This window comes from Choloepus didactylus, chromosome 16 (genome assembly GCF_015220235.1).
Source record: "Choloepus didactylus isolate mChoDid1 chromosome 16, mChoDid1.pri, whole genome shotgun sequence".
Taxonomy (NCBI): domain Eukaryota; kingdom Metazoa; phylum Chordata; class Mammalia; order Pilosa; family Megalonychidae; genus Choloepus; species Choloepus didactylus.
Window position 1 is genome coordinate 48,625,706 of NC_051322.1, and position 26,704 is coordinate 48,652,409.

The 26,704-nt window shown below is 37.4% G+C and overlaps 1 protein-coding gene across 5 annotated transcripts in view; it reads left to right on the forward strand.

Annotated features, from left to right (window-relative positions):
- Positions 1-26,704, forward strand: part of TRAPPC8 (trafficking protein particle complex 8) — a 150,529-nt gene that overhangs the window by 52,139 nt on the left and 71,686 nt on the right. For all 5 annotated transcript variants that reach the window (XM_037805717.1, XM_037805718.1, XM_037805719.1 and 2 more), the window contains one exon: positions 3,148-3,279. In XM_037805717.1, coding sequence (XP_037661645.1) covers positions 3,148-3,279 — 132 coding nt within the window. The remainder of the gene's footprint in view (positions 1-3,147; positions 3,280-26,704) is intronic.

Here is a 26,704-nt window from a genome sequence, read left to right on the forward strand (position 1 = left end):
ATTTCATGCAAGCTACAGCCAAAAGAAAGCAGGTGTAGCAATATTAATCTCAGATAAAAGAGACTTCAAATGCAGGGATGTTTTGAGAGACAAAGAAGGCCACTACATACTAATAAAAGGGGCAATTCAGCAAGAAGAAATAACAATCATAAATATCTATGCACCCAATCAAGGTGCCACAAAATACATGAGAGAAACACTGGCAAAACTAAAGGAAGCAATTGATGTTTCCACAATAATTGTGGGAGACTTCAACACATCACTCTCTCCTATAGATAGATCAACCAGACAGAAGACCAATAAGGAAATTGAAAACCTAAACAATCTGATAAATGAATTAGATTTAACAGACATATACAGGACATTGCATCCCAAATCACCAGGATACACATACTTTTCTAGTGCTCATGGAACTTTCTCCAGAATAGATCATATGCTGGGACATAAAACAAGCCTCAATAAATTTAAAAAGATTGAAATTATTCAAAGCACATTCTCTGACCACAATGGAATACAATTAGAAGTCAATAACCATCAGAGACTTAGAAAATTCACAAATACCTGGAGGTTAAACAACACACTCCTAAACAATCAGTGGGTTAAAGAAGAAATAGCAAGAGAAATTGCTAAATATATAGAGACGAATGAAAATGAGAACACAGCATACCAAAACCTATGGGATGCAGCAAAAGCAGTGCTGAGGGGAAAATTTATAGCACTAAATGCATATATTAAAAAGGAAGAAAGAGCCAAAATCAAAGAACTAATGGATCAACTGAAGAAGCTAGAAAATGAACAGCAAACCAATCCTAAACCAAGTACAAGAAAAGAAATAACAAGGATTAAACCCGAAATAAGTGACATAGAGAACAAAAAAACAATAGAGAGGATAAATATCACCAAAAGTTGGCTCTTTGAGAAGATCAACAAGATTGACGAGCCCCTAGCTAGACTGACAAAATCAAAAAGAGAGAAGACCCATATAAAAAAAAATAATGAATGACAAAGGTGACATAACTGCAGATCCTGAAGAAATTAAAAAAATTATAAGAGGATATTATGAACAACTGTATGGCAACAAACTGGATAATGTAGAAGAAATGGACAATTTCCTGGAAACATATGAACAACCTAGACTGACCAGAGAAGAAATAGAAGACCACAATGTGTTTTAACTTAAATCTTTTACAAAAGATTTTTGGCTTGGGGTGGAAAACATGCACTGTCATTCTCTGTTAATGATAATATATTTTGGTATTTTTTTTTTGGTAGCAGTTTAGATTATGTATTAGAGTTTGAAGTGTAGGCATAGCTTTTATTAATCCAGTTGTTCTATTTTCACAAATTTATTTGATAGAAGTGTTTGTATAATGGCCCCCAAATATTTTTATAAGGATGCTAATTGAAGCATTTTTGTAGGAAAAAAAAAAGACTTAATTTAATCATTTGGGGCTGTATTAATAAATTTTGGTACATTTATGTAATGGAAATACAAAGTAGTTTAAAAAAGAAAAAGGCATGACAGATACAGATGTCTCGGAAAGATTGTCCATTATATATTAAGTAAAAAAAAAAAAGTGCAGAATACCATGTATAAAACCACTCATGTATTAAAAAGTCTGTGTTTTTTTTAAAAAAAACTGTATATTAGGCGTATAAGAATATATATGATAGATAAATATATATTGAGAGAGTGAGCAAGTGAGAGAGCGTTCTGAGAGAGGGAAATAACACATACCAGCATCAAGCTGGTACCCTCTGTGATTGGAAAGGAATATATTTACTTTTTCTTCAAACATTTATTCTTAAAAAAAAAAGTCGTTATTTAATAATTTTTTTCTTTTTTTAATACAGTTTTATTGAGATATATTCACACACCATACAATCCATCCAAAGTATACAGTCAGTGGCTCACAGTATCATCACATAGTTATTCAATAATTTTTTAAAAAAATTTTCTTAAAAAATAATAAAGGACCCACCCCATCTCCCCCAAGTAATTCTGATAGATGTAAATCCCTGGTTAGGAACCACTAATCTATTATATATTACTAACTTTTGGGTCTCACTTATTAGAAAAATCACCTGATCATTTAATTTTACTCATGTGAAATGAGGGGGTTAAAATAGTTAATAACTACCCCTTATTGAATGCCTGCTAGATGGTTTCCTCAGATCTGTTTCAGCTCTGATATAATTTTATGATTGCTACAGAGACCTTTTATAATAATTAGTGATCTGTGAACACTTTTTGATGTAAGTATACTTTGTTGAAATTATTGCATTTAAAGTCAATGTTTTCTGTTTTCACCTTTCCCTGGGGAAAATAATGGCAGCAGAACACATGGAAGGGCATGGTAAGTTCAGCTTGAGAATAGCTGAAAACTTTGAGAAAGGTTTGGGGGAAATGTTGTTGATATTTAATCAGCAACTTTCAGCTTCCTCAGTAATTGATAAAGTGATGACTTTCGTTTCAAAGGTCATCTTTATGAGAGAGGATGTGATTATAGTACATGGTTCTTGTAAACACGGTATTGTAAGGGTCATTTGAGTTGTTCACATTTACAGATATGCTAACAGTAGGTGAAAAGATAATCTTTGGAGAGGAAGCAGTCATGGTTCTTTTAAATTACAGCAAAAATCCAGAGTTTCTTTTAAATATAGAAAAACTTTACTGAGGTTGAAGTATTAGATTATTTCATAATCTTTGCACACTCTGTTTTATTTTTGTTTTTATCTTGGATGGATGGAAATATGCTATGGAATGTCACAGATCAATTTCCAGAAGTTAGATTGGTGTGAATCTATTTTTTTCTGTGCTCTGGTTTCTGATTTATCTTTAATCACTATACCTGTATTAGATTCTCAGTTTATATACTTTCCTGCTGTTTGAAAAGGAAGTTGCATATATTCAGAGATTTGTTACATGACTCATATCAAAATCAAACAATTGGTTTTTATGAGAAGCAAAATAAAATGTTTAATGGTAGAGAATTTCTTATTGGAAGAAAGACTTGTCAAGATTGGTTTGTCTCTTTATCTCTGCCCTCATCTATGAAGCTGAACATTGAATATGCTGTATTATTTTCACCAGTTATCTTTTTAATTTTGTGAGACTAATCTTATTGTCTTTTAAACATTCAATAGGATTCTGATCTTCGAAGTGCACTTCTTTTGGAACAGGCGGCACATTGCTTTATAAATATGAAGAATCCCATGGTTAGAAAATATGCATTTCATATGATACTGGCAGGCCATCGGTTTAGTAAAGCAGGACAGGTGAGTGCATTTTCTTTAAAAAGAAAACCAGTTGTTTATTGCTTTTTTTCATAAATGTGTGTGTGGTTAATTTTAATTTTTTAAGATTTAAAATTAGTCCTAATGAAATAAATTTTGTTCAGAGTTAATTTTTATAGTAGTAAGGTCATGAGACATGAGATTTGGATTTATGAGTTTAGATTTTTTTTTTTTTCTTTAACAGTTTTAGTCACACACCATACACTCCATCCTCAGTGTACAATCAGTGGCTCTGGTTATAATCACATTAGTTATGCATTCACCACCACAATCAATATGAGAACACTCCCATTTCGTCCAAAAAAAAAAAAAAAGAGTCCCATACCCCTCTCCCTTATATCCCCCTATTATTCATATTTAATTTTGATATAGTGCCTTTCTTATAGTTAATGAAAGAATGTTATGATGTTACTGTTAACTTAGTTTGCATTAATTGTATTTTTTTCCATATACCACCCCATTATTAATACTTTGTAATAATGACATACATTAGTTCATTTCATGTAAAAACTTCCGTATATTTGTACAGTTAACCACCGTGATCAACCACTCTAGGTTTTGCTGAGTTACGCAGTCCCATGACATACATGACCTTAGTCTTTCTCTTTCAACCATACTCACACTCATCTTTGTTAATTGCACTTACGTTATTGTGTTCCCATCACCTAGTATTGTGCTGTCCATTTCCAAAGTGGGTTTAAATTTTGATTATCTATTCATAACTGGACTTTGGTCAAGTTACTTCTCTGAGCCTCAATTTTTTTTTTTTTTTTTTTAAATTTGGAATTGTGCCCAAATTTTTGTGACGTTAAACCAAATGGTATATGTGGTGGGCAAACACACTGTATGCATTCAATCAGTTTTAGCTATTTTCAACAGTGATGAGCTCTCCCTATTTCATCTCTGGTCTTCTCTTGTCTTAGAGTGTCTGATAATGGTATTAATTAAATATTTAATGATACAGTTCTTCTGTTTCTTGTCCTTGGAAACAGTTGGCTTGGAGATATCACTGTTGATTTAGAGAGATTTCCCCAGCCCTGGTTGACCCTTTAAGCTCTAGTTGGAGGAGTTTTGCTGGAGTCTGAGGGTGGTAACAGTAGTGAAATAGTGGTGTGCTATACATATAGACCCATGGATTAAATAATCATCTCTATATTCCAGGGACTATATTAGGAGCTGAGCATATACCCATAACATCAACATGGTCTTGCCTCTTTTTTTTTTTTTTTTTTTTTTTAATTAAATTCAGTTTTATTGAAATACATTCACACACCATACAATCATCCATGATATACAATCCACTGTCCACAGTATGATAACATAGTTATGCATTCATCACCACAATCTATCTCTGAACATTTTCCTTACATCAGAAAGAACCAGAACAAGAATGAAAAATAAAAGTGAAAAAAGAACACCCACATCATCCTCCCATCCCACCCCATTTGTCCTTTAGTTTTTATCCCCATTCCTCCATTCATCCATACACTAGATAAAGAGGGTGTGATCCACAAGGACTTCACAATCACACTGTCACCCCTTGTAATCTACATTATTATATAATTGTCTTCAGGAGTCCAGACTGCTGGGTTGGAGTTTGGTAGTTTCAGGTATTTACTTCTAGCTATTCCAATACATTAAAGCCTAAGAGGTGTTATCTATATAGTGCATAAGAATGTCCACCAGAGTGACCTCTCGACTCCATTTGGAATGTCTCAGCCACTGAAACTATTTCGTCTCATTTTGCATCCCCCTTTTGGTCAAGAAGATACTCTCAGTCCCACGATGCCGGGTCCGCATTCATCCCCGGGAGTCATAAACTCTGCATTGCCAGGGAGATTTACATCCCTGGGAGTCGGGTCCCACGTAGGGGGGAGGGCAGCCAGTTCACCTGTCGAGATGGCTCAGTTAGAGAGAGAGAGGGCCACATCTGAGCAACAAAGAGGTACTCAGGGGGAGACTCTTAGACACCATTACATACAACTTTAGACTCTCCTTTGTGGTAATGAGCTTCATAAGGGCAAGTCCCATGCTCAAGGGCACAGCACATCAAACTGCCAGTCCCAATGTTTGTGACAACATCAACACCAGTCCAGGTGAGGATGTCCAACACATCCGTACCTTCCCCCAGATCCTCGGGGCTGGGGAGGGGGAGGCTGTAAATATATTTGTTATTATCTGCCCAAATTACTCTAGGATGTGTCACTATTTCACTCCAGCCTATACTAACCTACCGTATCTCACTTCCTATTCAAAGTTCCATGCAATTGTGGTGTTTGAACAAATCGACTGTAGAGTTGTACCATTTAGAAAATTTAGATCCTGTACCAAATAGATATCTATTCCCTTGGTCTCATATGAAAGTTGAAGTTTTAAAACGCAATCAGTTTAAACCTTTACCCTTTGGCCTGGCTTGCCCTGGTCTTAACCAGACCTGCTTCATTCATATCACTAATTGAAGTCTGGGCTCTTTTCCAGCTTTTTTTTTTTTGACAGTGGCTGTATGCACTAATACTGACATTCATATCTGCCGAGCTCTAGCTCTGAGTTTCAGATGTCTCAGAGATATGCATTGTTCCAGAGACCTATCAGGTTATACGCTAGGGGATCAGCATCTCAAAGTTTAGAGATAGGCCTTACAATTCAGGGATAGAGTTAACTGCTGTAAGAGCTTACAATCTAGGGACTATTACAATTATTGTGTCCACGTTAGGCTATGTTCTAAGATTCAATTCTGAGTTTACACATTGTAGTTAGTCCATAGTGGTGAGGCATCATCCCTCTCACCATGTTTTCTCCAACACTTTTACTCCTATATATATATTTTCCTACAATTTTATAGAGTTATGTTCACATACCATACATTTATCCACAGTGTACAATCAGTTGTTCATAGTATCATCATAAAGTTGTACATTTATCACCACAGTCAGCACTTGAACATATTGATTACTACAAGAAAAACTTTTTTTTTTTTTTAGCAATAAGAAAAAATGATAAAAACAAAAATAACATGTCATACAATACAATATACTACTAAGATATACTACTAAGGACAGCAAATAACACCACTACCAAGAATCCCATATTACTCCCCTATATCCCCCTCTCATATACATTTAGCATTGGCATATTGCCTTTGTTACATTTAATGGAGGTATATTACAGTGTTACTGTTGACCATAGACTCCAGTTTGCTTTGATTATGTTTTTTCCTGAATACCATCCCTTTTTCAAATTTCTACATGGTTGACATTCATTTGCTTTTCCACATGCAAAAACATTTTTATATTTATATGTTTAGTAACAGTCATTGGCCACTCGTTTTTGCCATGCTATACAGTCCCAGTCTTTATCATCTATCTTTACCTCTGGTGTCATACATTCTCCTGTCCCACCTCTTTCAGCTTTACTCACAGACATCTTTGTTCAGTGTACTTACAATACCATGATACCATCACACAGTATTATGCTATCTATTTCTGGATCTATGCAATCAATCCTAAACATTCTGTAGTCCTTCAGCATCAAATGGCTGATCTCTGCCCTCTTTCTATCTCCTGGTCGCCTGTGTTGTCAGCTTTTAACTCCCAAAGTTTGTTCATTAATGTCTGTTCATATTAGTGAGACCATACAGAATCTGTCCTTTTGCTTCTGGCTAACTTCAATCAACATAATGTCCTCGAGGTTCATCCACATTATTACATGATCCATGTCTTTGTTCTGTCTGACAGCTGCATAATATTCCATCATGTGTATATACCACAGTTTGTTTATCCACTCGTCCTTTGATGGACATTTGGGCTGTTTCCATCTCTTGGCAATTGTGAATAATGCTGCAATAAACATTGGTTTGCAAATGTCTGTTTGTGTCTGAAGTTTCAGTTCCTCTGAGTATATACCCAGCAATGGAATAGCTGGGTCATATGGCAAATCTATATTTAGCTTCCTGAGGAACCTCCATACTGTCTTCCAGAGTGGTTGCACCATTCTACATTCCCACCAACAATGAATAAGTGTCCCTCTTTCTCCACATCCTCTCCAGCACTTGTCATTTTCTGTTTTTTGGATAATGGCCATTCTGGTAGGTGTGAGATGATATCTCATTGTAGTTTTGATTTGCATTTCCTTAATAGCCAGTGAAGTTAAGCACTTTTTCATATGCTTTTGAGCCATTTGTATTTCCTCTTCAGAAAAATGTCTGTTCATGTCTTTTGCCCATTTTTTAATTGGATTGTTTGTCTTTCTGTTATTGAGATGCAGGATTCCTTTATATAATTTGGATATTAAACCCTTACCTGATATGTGGTTTCCAAATATCATCTCCCATTGTGTAGGTTGCCTTTTTACTTTTCTGACAAAGTCCTTTGATGTACAAAAGTGTTTAATTTTGAGGAGGTCCCATTTGTCTATTTGTTCTTTGGTTGCTCGTGCCTTGGGTGTGCGGTCTAAGAAACCACCTCCTTTCACAAGATCTTTAAGATATTGCCCTACATTTTCTTCTAAGAGTTTTATGGTCTTGGTGCTAATGTTTAGGTCTTTGATCAACTTTGAGTTAATTTTGGTATAAGGTGTGAGATGGACATCCTCTTTCATTCTTTTGGAAATGGATATCCAGTTCTCCAAACACCATTTATTGAACAGGCTGCTCTTTCCCAGTTGCTTCGGCTTCACTGCCTTATCAAAGATCAGTTGTCCATAGATATGAGGGTCTACTTCTGAACATTCAGTTCGATTCCATTGATCAGTATATCTGTCCTTATGCCAGTACCATGCTGTTTTGAGCACTGTAGCTTTGTAATATGTTTCAAAGTCAGTTAGTGTGAGACCTCCCACTTCATTCCTCTTTCTCAAGACATTTTTGGCTATTAGGGGCACCTTACCCTTCTGAATAAATTTAGTTATTGGTTTTTCTATTTCTGTAAAGTAAGTTGTTGGGATTTGAATTGGTATTGCATTGAATCTGTAGATCAGTTTAGGTAAAATTGCCATCTTAACTATATTTAGTCTTCCAATCCATGAACGTGGTATGTTCTTCCATTTTTTCAGGTCTTGTTCAATTTCTTTTAGCAGTTTCTTATAGTTTTCTATGTAAAGGTCTTTTGTGTCCTTGGTTAAGTTTATTCCTAAATACTTGATTCTTTTGGTTGCTATTGTAAATGGGATTTTTTTCTTGATTTCCTCCTCTTGTTGCACATTACTTGTGTATAGGAACACTACAGATTTTTGCGTGTTGATCTTGTAGCCTGCTGCTTTGCTGTATTCATTGACTAGTTCTAGTAGCTTTGCTGTAGATTTTTCTGGATTTCCTACATATAGAATCATGTCATCTGCAAATAGTGAAAATTTTACTTCTTCCTCTCTAATTTGGATGCCTTTTATTTCTTTTTCTTGCCTAATTGCTCTAGCTAGAACTTCCAGCACAATGTTGAATAACAATGGTGATAGTGGGCATCCCTGTCTTGTTCCTGATCTTAGAGGAAAAGCTTTCAGTCTCTCCCCATTGAGTATGATGTTAGCTGTGGGATTTTCATATATTGCCTTTATCATATTGAAAAAGTTCCCTTCTATTCCTATCCTTTGAAGTGTTTTCATCAGGAAAGGATGTTGGATTTTGTCAAATGCCTTTTCTGCATCAATCGAGATGATCATGTGGTTTTTCTGCTTTGATTTATTGATGTGGTGTATTACATTAATTGATTTTCTTGTGTTGAACCAGCCTTGCATACCTGGAATAAATCCCACCCGGTCGTGGTGTATAATTCTTTTAATGTGCTGCTGGATTCGATTTGCGAGTATTTTGTTGAGGATTTTTGCATTTATATTCATTAAAGAAATTGGTCTATAATTTTCTTTTTTTGTAGTATCTTTGCCTGGTTTTGGTATTAGGGTGATGATGGCTTCATAGAAAGAGTTAGGTAGCTTTCCCTCTTCTTCAATTTTTTTGAAGAGATTGATCAGGATTGGTACTAATTCGTTCTTGAATGCTTGGTAGAATTCACATGTGAAACCATCTGGTCCTGGGCTTTTCCATTTTGGGAGCTTTTTGATGACTGACTCAATCTCTTTACTTGTGATTGGTTTGTTGAGGTCATCTGTTTCTTCTTGAGTTAATGCTGGTTGTTTATGCTTTTCTAGGAAGTTGTCCATTTCATCTAAGTTGTCTAGTTTATTAGCATATAGTTGCTCATAGTATCTTCTCATTATCTCCTTAATTTCTGCAGGGTCGGTAGTTATATTTCCTTTCCCATTTCTGATTGCATTTGTTTGCATCTGCTCTCTCTTTTTTTTTGTTAGCCTAGCCAGTGGTCCATCGATTTTATTGATTTTCTCAAAGAACCAACTTCTGGTTTTGTTGATTCTCTCTATTGTTTTCCTGTTCTCAATTGCATTTATTTCTGCTCTAATCTTTGTTATTTCTTCCCTTCTGCTTGCTTTGGGGTTAGTTTGCTGTTCTTTCTCTAATTCCTCCAGGTGAGCAGTTAACTCTTCAATTTTTGCTCTCTCTTCTGTTTTAATATAGGCCTTTAGGGCAATAAATTTCCCTCTCAGCACCGCCTTTGCTGCATCCCATAAGTTTTGATAAGTTGTGTTTTCATTGTCATTTGCCTCAAGGTATTTACTAATTTCTCTTGTAATTTCTTCCTTTACCCACTGGTTTTCTAAGAGGGTGTTGTTTAGCCTCCATGTTTGTGAATTTTATGACCTTCTGCCTTTTATTTATTTCCAACTTCATTCCATTGTGGTCTGAGAAAGTGTTTTGTATAATATCAATATTGTTAAATTTGTTGAGACTTGCTTTGTGACCCAGCATGTGGTCTATCCTAGAGAATGTTCCATGAGCAGTTGAGAAAAAAGTGTATCCTGCTGTTGTTGGATGTAGTGTTCTATAAATGTCTGTCAATTCTAGTTCATTTATCGTACAATTCAACATCTCTGTTTCTTTAGTGATCCTCTGTCTAGATGTTCTATCCATTGATGAGAGTGGTGTATTGAAGTCTCCAACTATTATTGTAGAGGTGTCTATTTCTCCTTTCAGTGATCGCAGTTTTTGCCTCATGAATTTTGGGGCATTCTGGTTTGGTGCATAAATATTTATGACTGTTATGTTTTCTTGATGAATTGACCCTTTTATTAATATATAGTGTCCTTCTTTGTCTCTTTTAATTGTTTCGCTTTTGAAGTCTAACTTGTCTGATATTAATATAGCTACTCCCACTTTTTTCTGGTTGTTGTTTGCATGAAATATCTTTTTCCAACCTTTCATTTTCAGTCTGTGTTTGTCCTTGTGTCTAAAGTGAGTTTCTTGTAGACAGCATATAGATGGGTCCTGTTTTTTAATCCATTCTGCCAGTCTGTGTCTTTTTATTGGGGAGTTTAATCCATTTACATTCAGTGTTATTATTGTAAGGGCAGTACTTTCTACTACCATTTTGTTTTTTGGAATTTATATGTCATATCTTTTTTTTTCCTCTCCTTTTACCTTTCCTGATAATCTTCATTTCTGCACTCTTCTCCAACTCTCTCTTTCCTGTCTTTTCCTATCAGCCTGTAGCACTCCCTTTAGTATTTCTTGTAGTGCCGGTCTCTTAGTCACAAACTCTCTCAGTGTCTGCTTGTCTGAAAATGTTTTAATCTCTCCCTCATTTTTGAAGGAAAGTTTTGCCGGATATAGAATTCTTGGTTGGCAGTTTTTCTCTTTCAGAATCTTAAATATATCATGCCACTGTCTTCTTGCCTCCATGGTTTCTGCAGAGAAATCTGTACATAGTCTTATTGACCTTCCTTTGTATGTGATGGATTGCTTTTCTCTTGCTGCTTTCAGAATCCTCTCTTTGTCTTTGACATTGGACAATCTGACCAGTAAGTGTCTTGGAGTAGGTCTATTGGGATCTATTCTATTTGGGGTATGTTGTACTTCTTGAATCTCTAATTTTCTGTCTTTTATAAGAGTTGGGAAATTTTCAGTGAATATGTCTTCTATTAGTCTTTCTGCCCCTTTTCCCTTCTCTTCTCCTTCTGGGATACCCATAACACGTATATTTGTGTGTTTCATGTTGTCACTCAGCTCCCTAAGACCCTGCTCATATTTTTCCGTTTTTTTCACCATTTGTTCTTTTGTGTATATGAATTCGAATGACCTGTCTTCCAGTTCACTGATCCTTTCTTCTGCCTGTTCAAATCTACTGTTGTGCCCCTCCATTGTGTTTTTCATCTCCTCCATTGTGGCCTTCATTCCCATGAGTTCTGCCATTTGTTTTTATAAGTTTATGAATTCTTCTTTATGGTCAGCCAGTGTCTTCTTTATATCCTTCAGCTCTTTTGCTATATCTTCCTTCATTTCATCAAATTCATTTAGCATTAGTTGCCTCCACTCCTGTGTCTCAGCTGAGCTATTAGTTTGTTCCTTTGGCTGGTCCATGTTTTCATGTTTCCTGGTATGGCTTGTTATCTTAAGTTGTCTAGGCATCTGATTTTCTTGATTAGTTTATTTTGGAACTTGTTTTCTGTCTTTTACCTAGTCATTTTCTTGTTGGTTGGCTTTGTTCTCTGGCCTCTGTTATTCAGTTTAACTTATTCTAGACCTCTAACTTAGGTTCTATTTAGTTGATCCGAATTTTTCCCCTCTTGTTTTTCCTGTTTCTTCCTCTGCCTCTATGTAACCTTTTTGTGTTTGGTCTCCTCAGATATGGTCAACCCTAGTCAGATTTTCCCAGTCTAGTGAGGCCCAGGTCTCATTGGGAGGGTATGGAGTTTTCCTGAGAATGAGACCCTCCTATGAGGCCTTTAGAATTGGTGCTTTTCCTCTCCTGTCCAGCAGGTGGCGCTGGCCAGCCCGCAGCTCCCCCACCAGTGTAAGGAGGTATGTAGACTTTAGTTCTCCTGGTGACTCTGATCCTGTCGGGGGCGTGGCTGACTGAAGCTGCAATCTTAATTCCAGCCCCTGGAGTCTGAATTCCCGGAAGGAGGACTGCCAGTTGAGCTGGACCTCCCTCCACTCTCCCAATCCTCAGAACTCCAGTTGTCTCTCAGGCGCACTATTCCCTTCTCCTCTCTCCTCTTTGCGGCCTTTCCAGGTGGATTCCCTGGTTAGCCTGAGTTGGCAATTAAAGACGGGGGTGGAGGCCTTCAGTAGTGAATACGGAATTCAAAGACACTGTGGGTACTCTGTCTCCCCCAAGCCCAGCCTAGTCCCTCAACCTGGGCTTTCCGATGGAAAATAACCACATATATTACTTTTGGATTTAAAAAAAAAAAAAAAAAATAGAGAAGAAATCAAGAAAAAGAAAAAAGGAAAAAAAAAAAAAAAAAAAAGAGTCTCTTTTAAAAGTCTTTCCCCAGCCTGGAAGTTTTGTCAGTGTCAGAATAGAGCATTTAAAGATATGCTTTGGGCTATTGTCTGATAATTACTCTCCAACTGCTTCAGTTCCACCCCTGCCAGGGGCTATTGAAATGCAAAAAGATAAGGGATCAGTGAGAAGCCAGAAGGGACAAAATGTAGGAAAAAAAATGGCTTTTTTGGAGTCTGGGAATGGGTGCCTGCCTTTGCGTGCTCCCACTTCTCTGAGCCCAGCCCTTCTTTAGCACCCCAGCTCCCAAAGTTAGTTAATTAATTTGTTAATTAATTCTGCAGTTGAGGCTGGGTTGAGCCTCCCTTCTTGCCCTCAGCAGATTGCTGTTTTTTTGGTTTTTTTTTTTTTCCCCCCTTTCAGGGAGCCAGCAGCAAGACAGTCTGTGAGGTCTGAGTGGGGAGGGGCGCCAGACCCCTGGTCCGGGGAACTTACAATGTTTGCTGCGATCTCAGCTTTTCCTCCAATTCCAAACTTGTGTCCAATGTGTGACTGGTTACTGGAGACCCCGAAAACACTGTTTCATATAGTTCTTGGGTAATTGCCAGCTGCTCTAGGGGAGAGACGAAATTCTGCTCCTCACCACTCTGCCATCTTTCCCCGCCCTCCGGGCTTGCCTCTTAAGGAGCTTTTTATCTAGTAGGATTTTTTTAGTTAATGTAAATTTTTATGGTCCTACCATTTTTCAAAATCTATGTTAACGAAAACATCTCAGTACTGTAAAATTTGTGTTACTTCAAATGTAGAAAGAAATAAATGTGTTCAAAAATTACTCTCAATTTCATGTAAAAATGTCATAATTTTAAGAACCAACTTTTCAATATTGGGGTCCTCCATCTTTTTTAGAATCTGTGGAAAGTTAGAAAATATTTGGACTTGCTTTACTTTAAATTCAAAACCTTAAAAATAGGTACTATAAAGTCAAATGTTTTATTGTTATAGTTGATACACTCCATGAATTAGCATTTTTCAGTTTCTAAAATGAAAAGAAATTAAAATCCATGGCTCCCATTTTTATAGCTCTTCTTCCATAGTAAATGCAAACCCATTTGAAACTTACATTCTGAGTGTCTTTGCTTGAATCAAAAAAGGTAGAAAATATATTTAGCATGCAGTTTCCTTTGCTTAGAAGGAAAATTATATACCACATTAGGGAATGGCCCATTGTTCCTGTTATTAAAAGCAGGTTTTCCTTTTTCCACCCTTGTCCACTTTTACAAATGATTTCATTTGTGTGGATGGTTTTTGTAACCAGAACTGGAAACAGCTTCTTGTATTTGCTTTCTTAAATTATAGGACATATTCCTTCTAGGGAATCCTAGCAAGTTTAAAATGCTTCATTTTTGGTAGTTTGAGGTACCTCATAGTGATCTCCAGCTGTGGTTACCCCCTGAGGTTAAGGATTCCAAGGTAGTTGGTCTTGCTATTTCATGGCTACTCTGTACCTCTCTAAGCCAGTATAGCTTTTTCACAAACAATGTATAGAAACCTTAGAGTATGAGTTGAATTGCAGATTTGCTGGCAAAACAAATATATGTCAAGAATAGTATCTTCCAATTCTGACTTAGGTCAGGTTGTTTCTGAGAAGCACCAACTTTTCATGACCTTTCCATAAAAAACTAGTGTGTTGGCAGGAATAAGTGAAGAAGAGAGGAAAATAATGTAGTAATGCCATTTATTTCAGTTTTCTTTCTGATTGAGAGTTGATGCTGAATTACTTATTTTGTCCCTCAGAAATATTTTTACAGTTCAAATATTCTTTTTATTAAGAATATCAGCAAGTAAAAGACATTTTAAAAAAGAGAACTGGTATTATTGAAGTTTTAAGTCAATTTAAAAAGAAGAAAGAAAAGAAATTACTGGGGAGGTTGTATGTGTTTATTTCCTGTATAACCTGGACAATCTTTCTTTCTGTTCTTACTTAAAAGGGCAGACTTTAAATACTTGTTACCTCTCTTAAATATCTTTAGGTGTATTTCCAAGGAATTCCCAAAAAGACATTTAATGCAACACTAGGTGCATTAAATTGTTTCTTTGTATCAGTTTTAAGTCTCTGTGTTCCTTTATTAAATGCTAAATAGAGATTAGGATTGTGTTTTTAAGAAACATCACTTAAAAAAATTTTTTGAAGCCATTACTAACTTGCAGAAAAGTCGTTAGTACAGTTCAGAGACTTTTTCTTAGCTGACCTATTTGAGAATTAAGTTGTTGACCTGGTGGCTCGTTATTCCCCAGTACTTCATGATAAGCTTACTTTTTCCTGAAACAAGAACATTCTCTGACACAACCATACTGTAACAATCAAAATCAGGAAATTAACATTGATACAGTGCTACCATCTCATTCTGAGCCCCCACATGCAGTATTTGACAGTTGTCTTGTAAATGTCCTTAGTAACAGAAGGATCATGTTCTGAGGGATCCTTTGACTTTCATGACTTTGACGCTTTTAACGATTATAGGCTAATTATTTTATAGAGTGTCCCTCAGTTTAGATTTCTCCCGTGTGACCTTATGATGAGATCCAAAGCAGGCATATTTAGTAGGACTATCACAAAAGAGATGGTATTCTCACTGCTTGTTATCAGGTGTTAGACAATTATTTGTCTCATTAATGATGTGCACTATAATCATTTGATTAAGGTGGTATCTACCAGTATTCTCCACTGTGAAGTTAATTGTTTTTCCTTTTGTAATAAGCATTTTGTGAAGGGGTTCGTTGAAGCTGTGTAACTATTCTGCTCCTCATCAAACTTTCCAATACATTTATCTCAGTATGGTTTTATGGTTTTCTGTTTCATTTAGTGGATTTTAATCCATTACTACACTGACTTAGTTTGATATTCACATTGTCCTTGATTTGTCTAGTGAGAAATACTTCAGGCTAACTTCTGTATCCTTTTGATGTGTCTCTGTCATTCTTTGAACATTTCCTTGCTTCCTGGCACAACAGAATGCTCCAGGCTCCCCTGTGCTTTCCTGGTCTCAGCCATGAAATCAATAATTTCTTCAAGGAGTCTGGTTCTTTCTGTGTAGAATGTATTTAGAAGCCAAGATCTGGATGCTTTGGAGTGCTCATTGTTATTGGGATGTTGCTCTTCACAGGCCTTCTCAGTGGACAGGAATAAGGAGTATATATGAGTGTGCATATTTAAATGTACATATTTATATTTATTTTTGTATTTATATATATTAAAATCCATAGAATCACATTAGTACTTCAAAATTGATTCCAGCACAACAGGGCTTTTTCCGTTTTTCTTCCTTTCTGTAGTTGTCACTCCCTTCTCTGAGAAATCTGGCCCCATCATCCTTAACATACTTATTATTTGATTAGTCTCCATGTATATAAACAACCTTCTGTCACTGCCACTGGTCCCTCGCCTGCATGGTGCTCTTTTTACCACTCACAGCTGATATTCCCTTGCATAAACATCATCTTCAATGTACCGTTTCTCCAAAAGCCTCCACCCCCATGAACACCCTCCTCACCATGCTGTGTGATTCGTGTGTGGATGGTCTCTCATCCTTCTTTGGCTTTAACACCCTGTACTGGGTTGAAGAGACACCACTTTTACAAGAACTAGCTAAGCTGCCATTGTCCCTTTATCAAGAAAATATTTGTTTAAAAAAACAAAATAACAACAAAAATAACTCTTGGTTATGCTTAGTGCAAAGTTTGTAATCTAACGTGAGGAGGAAGGTGGGTACAACAGTATACTCTGAAGCAAAAAGTATAGTGAAGAGAAGAAGCCTCTTCCATGGTACCAAATCCAGTTTTTAAGATGGCAGTTTTCTAAGTTCAGAGGGTGGTAGTGCTATTTAATTAACTCCAAATATCTGCTCATGAGTGCAGGATGCAGCTAAGGGCAGAATCATTCTTTACGTAATGTCAAACTCTGTCATTACCAAACAAAAAAAAACACAGTAGTTTAAAAAATGTAAATATGTGTATAATTGTGTATACACGTATACCACCTATACTTCATGTACTTACACATGCAGTTTTTTGTTTGTTTCTTTGTTTTTTAATGTATTTTTTTATTGTCAACTCTAACATATGTACATAACAGTGATAACTTTAAAAGTACAATTTAACAAGTAATTAGAGAACAAATTTTGAAGAATGTCATGGGTCACAGTTCCACAACTTATGCTATTTCCAGCATTGTAAAATATAACACATACAGAAAGGTGTTAACTTTCGATGTACAGCTCAACAAACAGTTACATAGGTAATTGGAGAAATTGTTGTGGGTTACACTTCCACAATTTCAATTCTTTCCTTATGATGAAATATAGGATATATAGAGAAAGGTGAAGACTTTCAAAGCACAATTCAGTGAGTAGCTATAGAACAAATTTCAAAGAATGTCATAGGTTATAGGTCGACCATGTCATTTACTTCCTTCCAGCTATACCAACACCCAGCATCTAAAAATATATATATTTATATCAAGTTTCAGTATTCATAGACCTTTGTTCAATCTTGTTTGTTGCTACCCCTTCCTCTCACTTAATCTCTTTCTCCATCTTCAGTGGTATCTAGGCAGTGAGTACCCTAACTTGTTCATATTGTATAGGCAGTGAGCACCGTAACTTGTTCATAGCCTCTTGACTCTGTTCTCTCAGCCACTGTAACCTCAGCTTGTTGCTTTTCTTTTTCCCCCTTTTGGTCAAGTAAGCATTTTCAGTCCCTGTACCAGGGCCAGGCTCATTTCCTGGGAGTCATGTCCCATGTCCCCAGGGAGATGCATTCCCCTGGGGGTCATGTCCCTAGTGGTGGGGAGGTTAATGAATTTATTTGCTGATTTGGACTTAGAGTGAGAAAGGCCACATCTCAGCAATAAAAGAGGTTTTCTGGAAGTGACTCTTAGGCATAATTATAGGAAGGCTCAGCCTCCCATTTATAGCCCTAAGTTTTACAAGAGCAAGCCTCAAATCAAGGGCCTGATTTATTAAGTAGTGGGTTCTTAATTTCAATTAATATATATTCTATCCCAAGATAAATGGTAAGTTTCTTACATTATCACCACTCTCAGTGTTAAACAGTTTTCATAACGAACACATCCCAGAGCTCTTACCAGCTGCTAATTATTCATCCCTAGTATTAGTGTAGTGTTGGTAAGATATTTCTATTAAATATAGTCTTTAATATGTAATGGGTAGATTTTCCATATGCCATTCTCTTGTTAACTCTCTGTACCAGTGTCATACCTTATAAGTATATCACACTAACACTTATTTAGGTTTGTGGTGCTACTCTGTGGGTTACATGCCTTAAACAACCATTTACAAACATGTTAACCTTCGATGAGTCGCTGATACTTACAGTCCCATTAATGAACCATAGTCACACCTGACCGTTCCCATACCGTTAAGTTTACCCCCATATCAAATCTGTACATATTAGATTATCATTTTCCCTTCTGTAGCTTCTGTCTATCTCTAGGACCCCTATTTTCTACATTATAAGACACTTATTTTACAGTTTTCACAAAGTTCACATTAGTGGTAACGTACAGTATCTCGCCTTTTGTGTCAGGCTTATTTCACTCAGCATTATGTCTTATCAGGAAATGTACATCCTTCCACTTCAGTTTTCTTTTTTAGAATGTTTTTAGCAGTTTGAGGCCCCTTTCCTTTCCAAATAAATTTGATAACTAGCTTTTCCAAATCTGCAAAGTAGGTTATTGGAATTTTTATTGTAATTGCATTGAATCTGTAGATCAGTTTGGGTAAGATTGACATCTTAACGACATTTAGCTTTCCTATCCATGAACAAGGGCTCTCTTTCCATCTGTTTAGGTCCCCTTTTATTTCTTTTAGTAAAGCTATGTAATTTTCTGTGTAGAGGTCTTTTACATCCTTGGTTAAGTTTATTCCCAAGGTACTTGATTTTTTAGTTGCTGTTGTGAATGGAATCTTTTTCTTGAGTGTCTCTTCAGTTAGGTCATTTCCCACGTATAGGAACATCACACAGTTGTGTGTATCAATCTTGTATCCCACCACTTTGCTGAATTTGTTTATTAGCTCTAGTAGCTGTGTTGTCAATTTCTCAGGATTTTCCAAATATAAGATTGTATCATCTGAGAGACTCCACACAGCGGAGAGAAGCAAACACATTTCCACACTCAGGGCCTCCATACCTACCTGAATCTCTGCAACACTGTAAGTGCCAGCTCTTCCCACCCTGGATTAGGCCCTATGGCTGCAGAGAAAAGAGTCTCAGGAGAAAACTCAGGGATAAAATGGAGGAAGTGATGTTTCAGCCTGAAATTACAGAAATCTCCAGGAAGTAAAGGAGGAAGAAGACACTCAAGAACCAGAGAAGCCCTCAGGCCAGCTAAATACTCCTTGGAGTGATGAAGAAATCAGGAGTTTCCTTCAGGAATGGGAATCCCTTGAACATGTGATGCATCCCATTCAGAAGAAAAAATCATGTGCTGTCGAAATCAGTTGCCCAGGGGCTCAGGAAGAGGGATATAAAGAAGAGCTGGCGACAATGTCTCCACATGTTGATAAGTTTGACAGACTTATATTGGACTATACATGAGGCCAACCAGAAGCCAAGGGCTAAACCCCTGCCTTGTCCTTATGGAGAGGCCCTACACAGGATAATGGAGTATAACTGGGAGGACAGCATCTCCTCAGGTTGTCCCGTGCAGACATGGCCAACCTTCCACCTCCTGAGTTCCAGCTCTAGGCCTGCACCATCCTCATGCCGCTTGAAGAGCCGATGTGGACTTCCCCACATGTGATCTACATGGAGAACCCTCAGGTATCAGGATGGGCGCCCTGGACCCCAAGCCGTCCATGGGCACCTCCATACCTGTATCCTGCTGTTCTCCTGTAAGACCCCACAACCCAGCTGCAGTGGTCGACCGCCTCTAACTGATGCAGATCTTGGTCTTTAGGACAACTTGAACTTGGATCCCAAATCTGTTTGAGATGTAACAGTATTGCAGATCCATGCATTCATTCCAGATTCCTTCCCTTCACCAAATCCAGTGTAATGAAAATAAAATTTGAAGTTGAATGAGACAACCCTTGTCTCTTTAAACCTGGTGGCCAGGACTTTGATGGAATCTGGAGGGACCAAGGGGGCAGGGAGGGTATTCAGCTTCTCAGCGGACTTGTAATCTGTAATCCTTCTGGTTCCTCTCCCCATCATTCTTCCTTCATTGAGCCTCCTTTACTCTGCTGGGGCAACATGTAGATTCAGAGATGAAAGGTTTGAATCTTGCCTTGAGCATTTCCTAGCTGTGGTCAGAGTCCTTCCATTTAATGTTTCTGGACCTCAGTTCCTCTTTTTAAAGTTTTAGCTGATGTGTCTTACTTCATTAGCAGATTTATGAAAACAACATATATACATAGAAGAGTATCTCCATTTTTATTTCATAACACGATCTGGTTGTTCTAGCAATATTTGTTGAAAAGACTATTGTTTTGGTTTGAATGTATTATGTCCCCCAGAAAAAGCCATATTTTTTGATACAGTCTTGTGGGGCAGACATATTAGTGGGGATTAAGTTGGATCTTTGGATTATGTTATTTCCATGGAAATGTGCCCCACCCAACTGTGGGTGATAACTCTGATTGGATAGTTTCCATAGAGCTGTGGCCCTGCCCATTCAGAATGGGCCTTGATTAGTTTACTGGAGCACTATATAAGCTCAGACAGAAGGAGCGAGCTTGCTACAGCCAAGAGGGACACTTTGAAGAAGGCACAGGAGCTGAGAGAGGAACTGCAGTTTACAGAGACATTTTGGAGTCTGCCTTTGAAAGCAGACTTCTGCTCCAGAGAAGCTGAGAGGACAAATGCCCCAAGAGCAACTGAGAGTGACATTTTGGAGAGAAGCTGAATCCTGGAGAGGAACGTCCTGGGAGAAAGCCATTTTGAAACCAGAACTTGGAGCAGACACCAGCCATATGCCTTCCCAGCTAACAGAGGTTTTCCAGATGCCATTGGCCATCCTCCAGTGAAGGTACCCTTTGTTGATGCACATTTTATGGCCTTAAGACTGTTACTTTGTAACCAGAGAAACCCCCTTTTATAAAAGCCAATCCATTTCTGGTGTTTTGCATTCTGGCAGCATTAGCAAACTAGAACAGCTGTCTCTTCCATCATTGATTAACCTTGGCATTGGCTCCTTTTTCATAAATCAGTTGACTAAACACTTTGGTCTATTTTGGGGCTCTCTATTCTGTTTACAGAAAACTCATGCAGAAAGTACAGAGTTACTATGTACTCCAGCCTCAACATTTTTTCCTATTAGCATTTTACATTAGTATGGAAAGTTTGTTATCATTGATGAATCAAGTCAGTTTACATTAGGGCTCACTCTTTGTGTTTTACAGTTTTATGAATTTTAAAAATGTATTGTAATATATACAAATAAAATTTCCCGTTTAACCACTTTCAAGTACTATATACAATTTGGTCATGCTAATTACATTTATAATGTTGGGCTACCATCAACATCCATTGCCAAAATGTTTCCATCATTCCAAGTGGAAACTCTATACCAATTAAGCAATTAACTCCCTATTCTCTCCTACTCTACTCCTTGTAACCTGTAATAAATGAATTTTCATATTCTGATTATTTCATATAAGCAAGTTCATACAATATTTGTCCTTTTGTGTCTGGCTGATTTCATTCAACATGATGTCTTCATGGTTCATCCATGTTGTAGCATGTATCAAAACTTCATTCCTTTTTACAGCTGAATAATATTCCATTTATGCATACACTACATTTTGTTTATCCATTCATTGATGGGCATTTTTTTTGCTTCGACCTTTTGTCAGTAGTGAATAATGCTGCTATGCAGATCAGTGAACAATATCTGTTCAAGTCCTTGCTTTCAGTCTTTCTGGGATTGCAGGGTCATATGGTAATTCTGTACTTATCTTACTGAAGAAAGGCCAAATTGTTTTTGACAGCAGTTGAACTGTTTACACTCGCACCAACAATGTACAAGGGTTCCTATTTCTCTACATCCTTGCCAACAGTCATTTGTCATTTTTTTTTTAATAGTAGACATTCCAGTGAGTATAAAGTGGCATCTTGTATTTTTCATTTTGCATTTCCCTAGTGACTAATGATGTTGAGCGCCTTTTCATGTTGGCTATTTGTGTATTTTCCTCAGAGAAATGTCTATTCAAGTCCTTTGCCCATTTTTAAACTGAGTTGTTTGTCTTTTTCTTGAGTTGTAGGAGTTCTTCAGATATTCTGGGTTCTAGATCTTTATCAGATATGTGGTATCCAAAGATGTTTCCCACTCTGGGTTGTCTTTTTACTTTCTTGGTAATGTCCTTTGGTGCACAAAAGTTTTAATTTTGATGAAGCCCACTTCACCTACTTTTTCTTTAGTTGCTCATGCTTTATGTAAAGTCAAAGAATCCATTGCTTAACATGAGGTCCTGAAGATGTTCCCCTGTGTTTTCTTCTAGGAGTTTTATAGTTTTAGATTTTTAGGTCTTGTTCCATTTTGAGTTAATTTTTGTACATGATGTGAAGTAGCAGTCCACTTTTAGTCTTTAGTATGTGGATATCCAGCTTCCCCAACACAGTTTGTTGAAGAAATTATTCCTTCCTCATTGAGTGAACTTGGCACTCTTGTCAAAACAATTGGCAACCCACATCTTCTCTAATAAATCAAAAATCAATCGGTCGTAAATGTGAGGGTTTATTTCTGAACTCTCAGTTAAATTCTGTTGGTCTATATGTCTGTCCTTGTGCCAGTACCACACTGTTTTCATCACTGTAGCTTTGCAGTAACTTTTAAAATATGGAAGTGTGAGTTCTCCAATTTTGCTCTTCTTTGTTAAGATGGTTTTGGTTATTCAGGGCCCCTTATCCTTCCATAAGAATTTGATGATTGGCTTTTCCATTTTTGCAAAGAAGACTGTTGGAATTTTGATTGGGATTGCATTGAATTTGTAAATTCTTTGGTTAGAATTGGCATCTTAACAATATTTAGTCTTCCAGTACACAAACACAGAATGTCCATCTACTTAGATCTTCTTTAATTTCTTTCAGCAATATTCTGTGTACAAGTCCTTTACATCCTTGTTTAAATTTATTCCTAGAAGACTGGTGGTTTGATGGGCTGAACGCTCTACCACGAGACTTGTCCTTGGGAAGACTGTTGCTGCAAAGAAGGTGCTAGGCCTGCCTATAATTGTCCCTAAGAGTCTCTTCCTGAATGTCTCTTTGTTGCTCAGATGTGGCCTTCTCTCTCTAGCTAAGCCAACTTGGCAGGTGAAAATCACTGCCTTCCCCCTATGTGAGATCTGACACCCAGGGGAGTAAATCTCCCTAGCAACGTGGAATATGACTCCCGGGAAGGAACCTAAGATCCAGCATCATGGGATGGAGAACATCTTCTCGACCAAAAGGGGGATGTGAAAGGAAATGAAATAAGCTTCAGTGGCAGAGAGATTCCAAAAGGAGCCGAGAGGTCACTCTGGTGGGCACTCATACGCATGCTATAGACAACCCTTTTTAGGTTCTAGTAAATTGGAACAGCCAGGAGTAAATGCCTAAAACTATCAAACTGTGGCCTAGAACCCTTGAATCTGGAAGACGATTGTATGAGAATGTAGCTTATGAGGGGTGACAATGTGATTGGGAAAGCCATATAGACCACACTCCCCTTTGTCCAGTGTATGGATGGATGAGTAGAAAAATGGGGGAAAAAAAAAAGGCACCCAGTGTTCTTTGCTTTAATTGTTCTTTTTCACTTTAATTTTTATTCTTGTTATTTTTGTGTGTGTGATAATGAAAATGTTCAAAAGTTAATTTTGGTGATGAACGCACAATTATATGATGGTACTGTGAATAACTGAATGTACGCTTTGTATGACTGCATGGTATGTGAATATATCTCAAAAAAAAAATTTTATGCCTAAAAAAAAAACATATCATCTGCAAATAGTGACAGTTTTACTTCTTTCTTTCCAGTTTGGAAGATTTTTATTTCTTTGTCTTGCTGGATTGCTCTGGCTACAACTTCTAGCACGATGTTGAGTAACAGTGGTGACAGCAGGCATCCTTGTCTTGTTTCTGATCTTAAGAGGGAAGACTTCCAGTCTCTCACCATTGAGTACTGTGCTGGGTGTGGGTTTTCCATATATGCCCTTTTTCATATTGAGGGGTTTTCATTCAGTTACTGCCTTTTGAAATGTTTTTATCAAAAAAGGATGCTGAATTTTGTCAAATGCTTTTTTACATCTTTTAAGATGATCATTTGAGTTTTCCATTTTAATTTTTTAGTGTGTTATATTCCATTGATTTTATTTTCGTATGTTGAACCACCCTTGCATGCCTGGGATGAACACCACTTGGTCATGGTGTATAAGTTTTTTAATGTGTCCTTGGATTCAATTTGCAAGTGTTTTTTTTTTTTTTTTTTTTTTTCATTTTTATTGAGATTGTTCAGATACCATACAATTATGCAAAGATCCAAAGTGTACAATCACTTGCCCCTGGGTACCCTCATACAGCTGTGCATCCATCACACTTAATTTTTGTTCAGTTTTTAGAAACTTTTCATTACTCCAGACAAGAAATAAAGTGAAAGATGAAAAAAGAAAAAAAGAAAAGGAAACTCTAATCCTCCCCTATCCCTAACCAACCCCCCTCAGTTGTTGACTCCTAGTATTGATATAGTACGTTTGTTACTGTTTATGAAAAAATGTTGAAATATTACTAACTGTAGTATATAGTTTGTAATAGGTATATAGTTCTTCCCTATATGCCCCTCTATTATTAACTTCTAATTGTACTGTCATACATTTGTTCTGGTTCATGAAGTGATTTCTAGTATTTGTACAGTTGATCATGGACATTGCCCACCATAGGATTCAGTTTTATACATTTCCATCTTTTGACCTCCAACTTTCCTTCTGGTGACATATATGACTCTGAGCTTCCCCTTTCCACCTCATTCACACACCATTCGGCGCTGTTAGTTATTCTCACATCTTGCTACCAACACCCCTGTTCATTTCCAAACATGTAAGTTCATCCTAATTGAACATTCTGCTCATACTAAGCAAGAGCATCTACATTTCTTCCACAAGGCAGGAGGGAGAGTCAAAGAAGGTAGAGAGGCAAAAGAAAGAGGAAACAAAAAAAAATGACAGCTAGGAAGCAGCAAAAGGAAAAATAACCTTAAATCAAAGTAGAATAAACAATCAGACAATACCACCAATGTCAAGTGTCTAACATGCCTCCCCTATCCCCCCCTCTTATCTGCATTCACCTTGGTATATCACCTTTGTTACATTAAAGGAAGCATAATACAATGATTCTATTAGTTACAGTCTCTAGTTTATGCTGATTGCATCCCTCCCCCAATGCCTCCCCATTTTTAACACCTTGCAAGGTTGACATTTGCTTGCTCTCCCTCGTAAAAGAACATATTTGTACATTTTATCACAATTGTTGAATACTCTAGATTTCACCAAGTTACACAGTCCCAGTCGTTATCTTTCCTCCTTTCTTGTGGTGTCTCACATGCTCCCCATCTTTCTCTCTCAACCGTATTCATAGTTACCTTTGTTCAGTGTACTTACATTGTTGTGCTACCATCTCCCAAAATTGTGTTCCAAACCACACACTCCTGTCTTCTATCACCCTGTAGTGCTCCCTTTAGTATTTCCTGTAGGGCAGGTGTCTTGTTCACAAAGTCTCTCGTTGTCTGTTTGTCAGAAAATATTTTGAGCTCTCCCTCATATTTGAAGGACAGCTTTGCTGGATACAGGATTCTTGGTTGGCGGTTTTTCTCTTTCAGTATCTTAAATATATCACACCACTTCTTTCTTGCCTCCATGGTTTCTGCTGAGAGATCCGCACATAGTCTTATTAAGCTTCCTTTGTATGTAATGGATCGCTTTTCTCTTGCTGCTTTCAGGATTCTCTCTTTGTCTTTGACATTTGATAATCTGATTATTAAGTGTCTTGGCATAGGCCTCTTCATATCTCTTCTGTTTGGAGTACGCTGCGCTTCTTGGATCTGTAATTTTATGTCTTTCATAAGAGATGGGAAATTTTCATTAATTATTTCCTCTATTATTGCTTCTGCCCCCTTTCCCTTCTCTTCTCCTTCTGGGACACCGATGATACGTACATTATTGTACTTTGTTTCATCCTTGAGTTCCCGGAGATGTTGCTCATATTTTTTTCATTCTTTTCTCCATCTGCTCCTTTGCATGTAGGCTTTCAGGTGTTTTGTTCTCCAGTTCCTGAGTGTTTTCTTCTGCCTCTTGAGATCTGCTGTTGTATGTTTCCATTGTGTCTTTCATCTCTTGTGTTGTGCCTTTCATTTCCATAGATTCTACTAGTAGGTTTTTTGAACTTTTGATTTCTGCAGTATACATGTCCAGTGCTTCCTTTACAGCCTCTATCTCTTTTGCATTATCTTCTCTAAACTTTTTGAATTGATTTAGCATTAGTTGTTTAAGTTCCTGTATCTCAGTTGAAGTGTACGTTTGTTCCTTTGACTGGGCCATAACTTTGTTTTTCTTAGTGTAGGTTGTAATTTTCTGTTGTCTAGGCATGGTTTCCTTGGTTATCCAAATCAGGTTTTCCCAGACCAGAACAGGCTCAGGTCCCAGAGGGAAGAAATATTCAGTATCTGGTTTCCCTGCAGGTGTGTCTTAGAAAATTGCTCCACCCTTTGATACCTCAGGTCACTGTGCTTTTCTGCCCAGCAGGTGACGCCTGTTAGCCTATAATTCTTGCCTGGTGTGAGGAGGTATGGCCGTGTTCCCCCAGGCTCTGGGGTCTGGTTCTGAATGGAAAGGGCCCCACCCCTTTCCTCCTAGAGAAGACAGACCCCTCAGGTGGAGGTCATTAGCATTTCAATGGTCTCTCTCTCTCTGCTTGTGCTGTCTCCGCCCTTCCCAGAGTCACAGCCCTGGAAACTGAAAATGGCTGGGGCTTTCTCCACTGAGCCAAAAAAGAAACAGATAGTCTCCTTCAGACCCAGTCCAAGGCAACCCTCTGGCTCTCCCAGGTCAGTCGTCACTGAAAGCCTCTGTCTG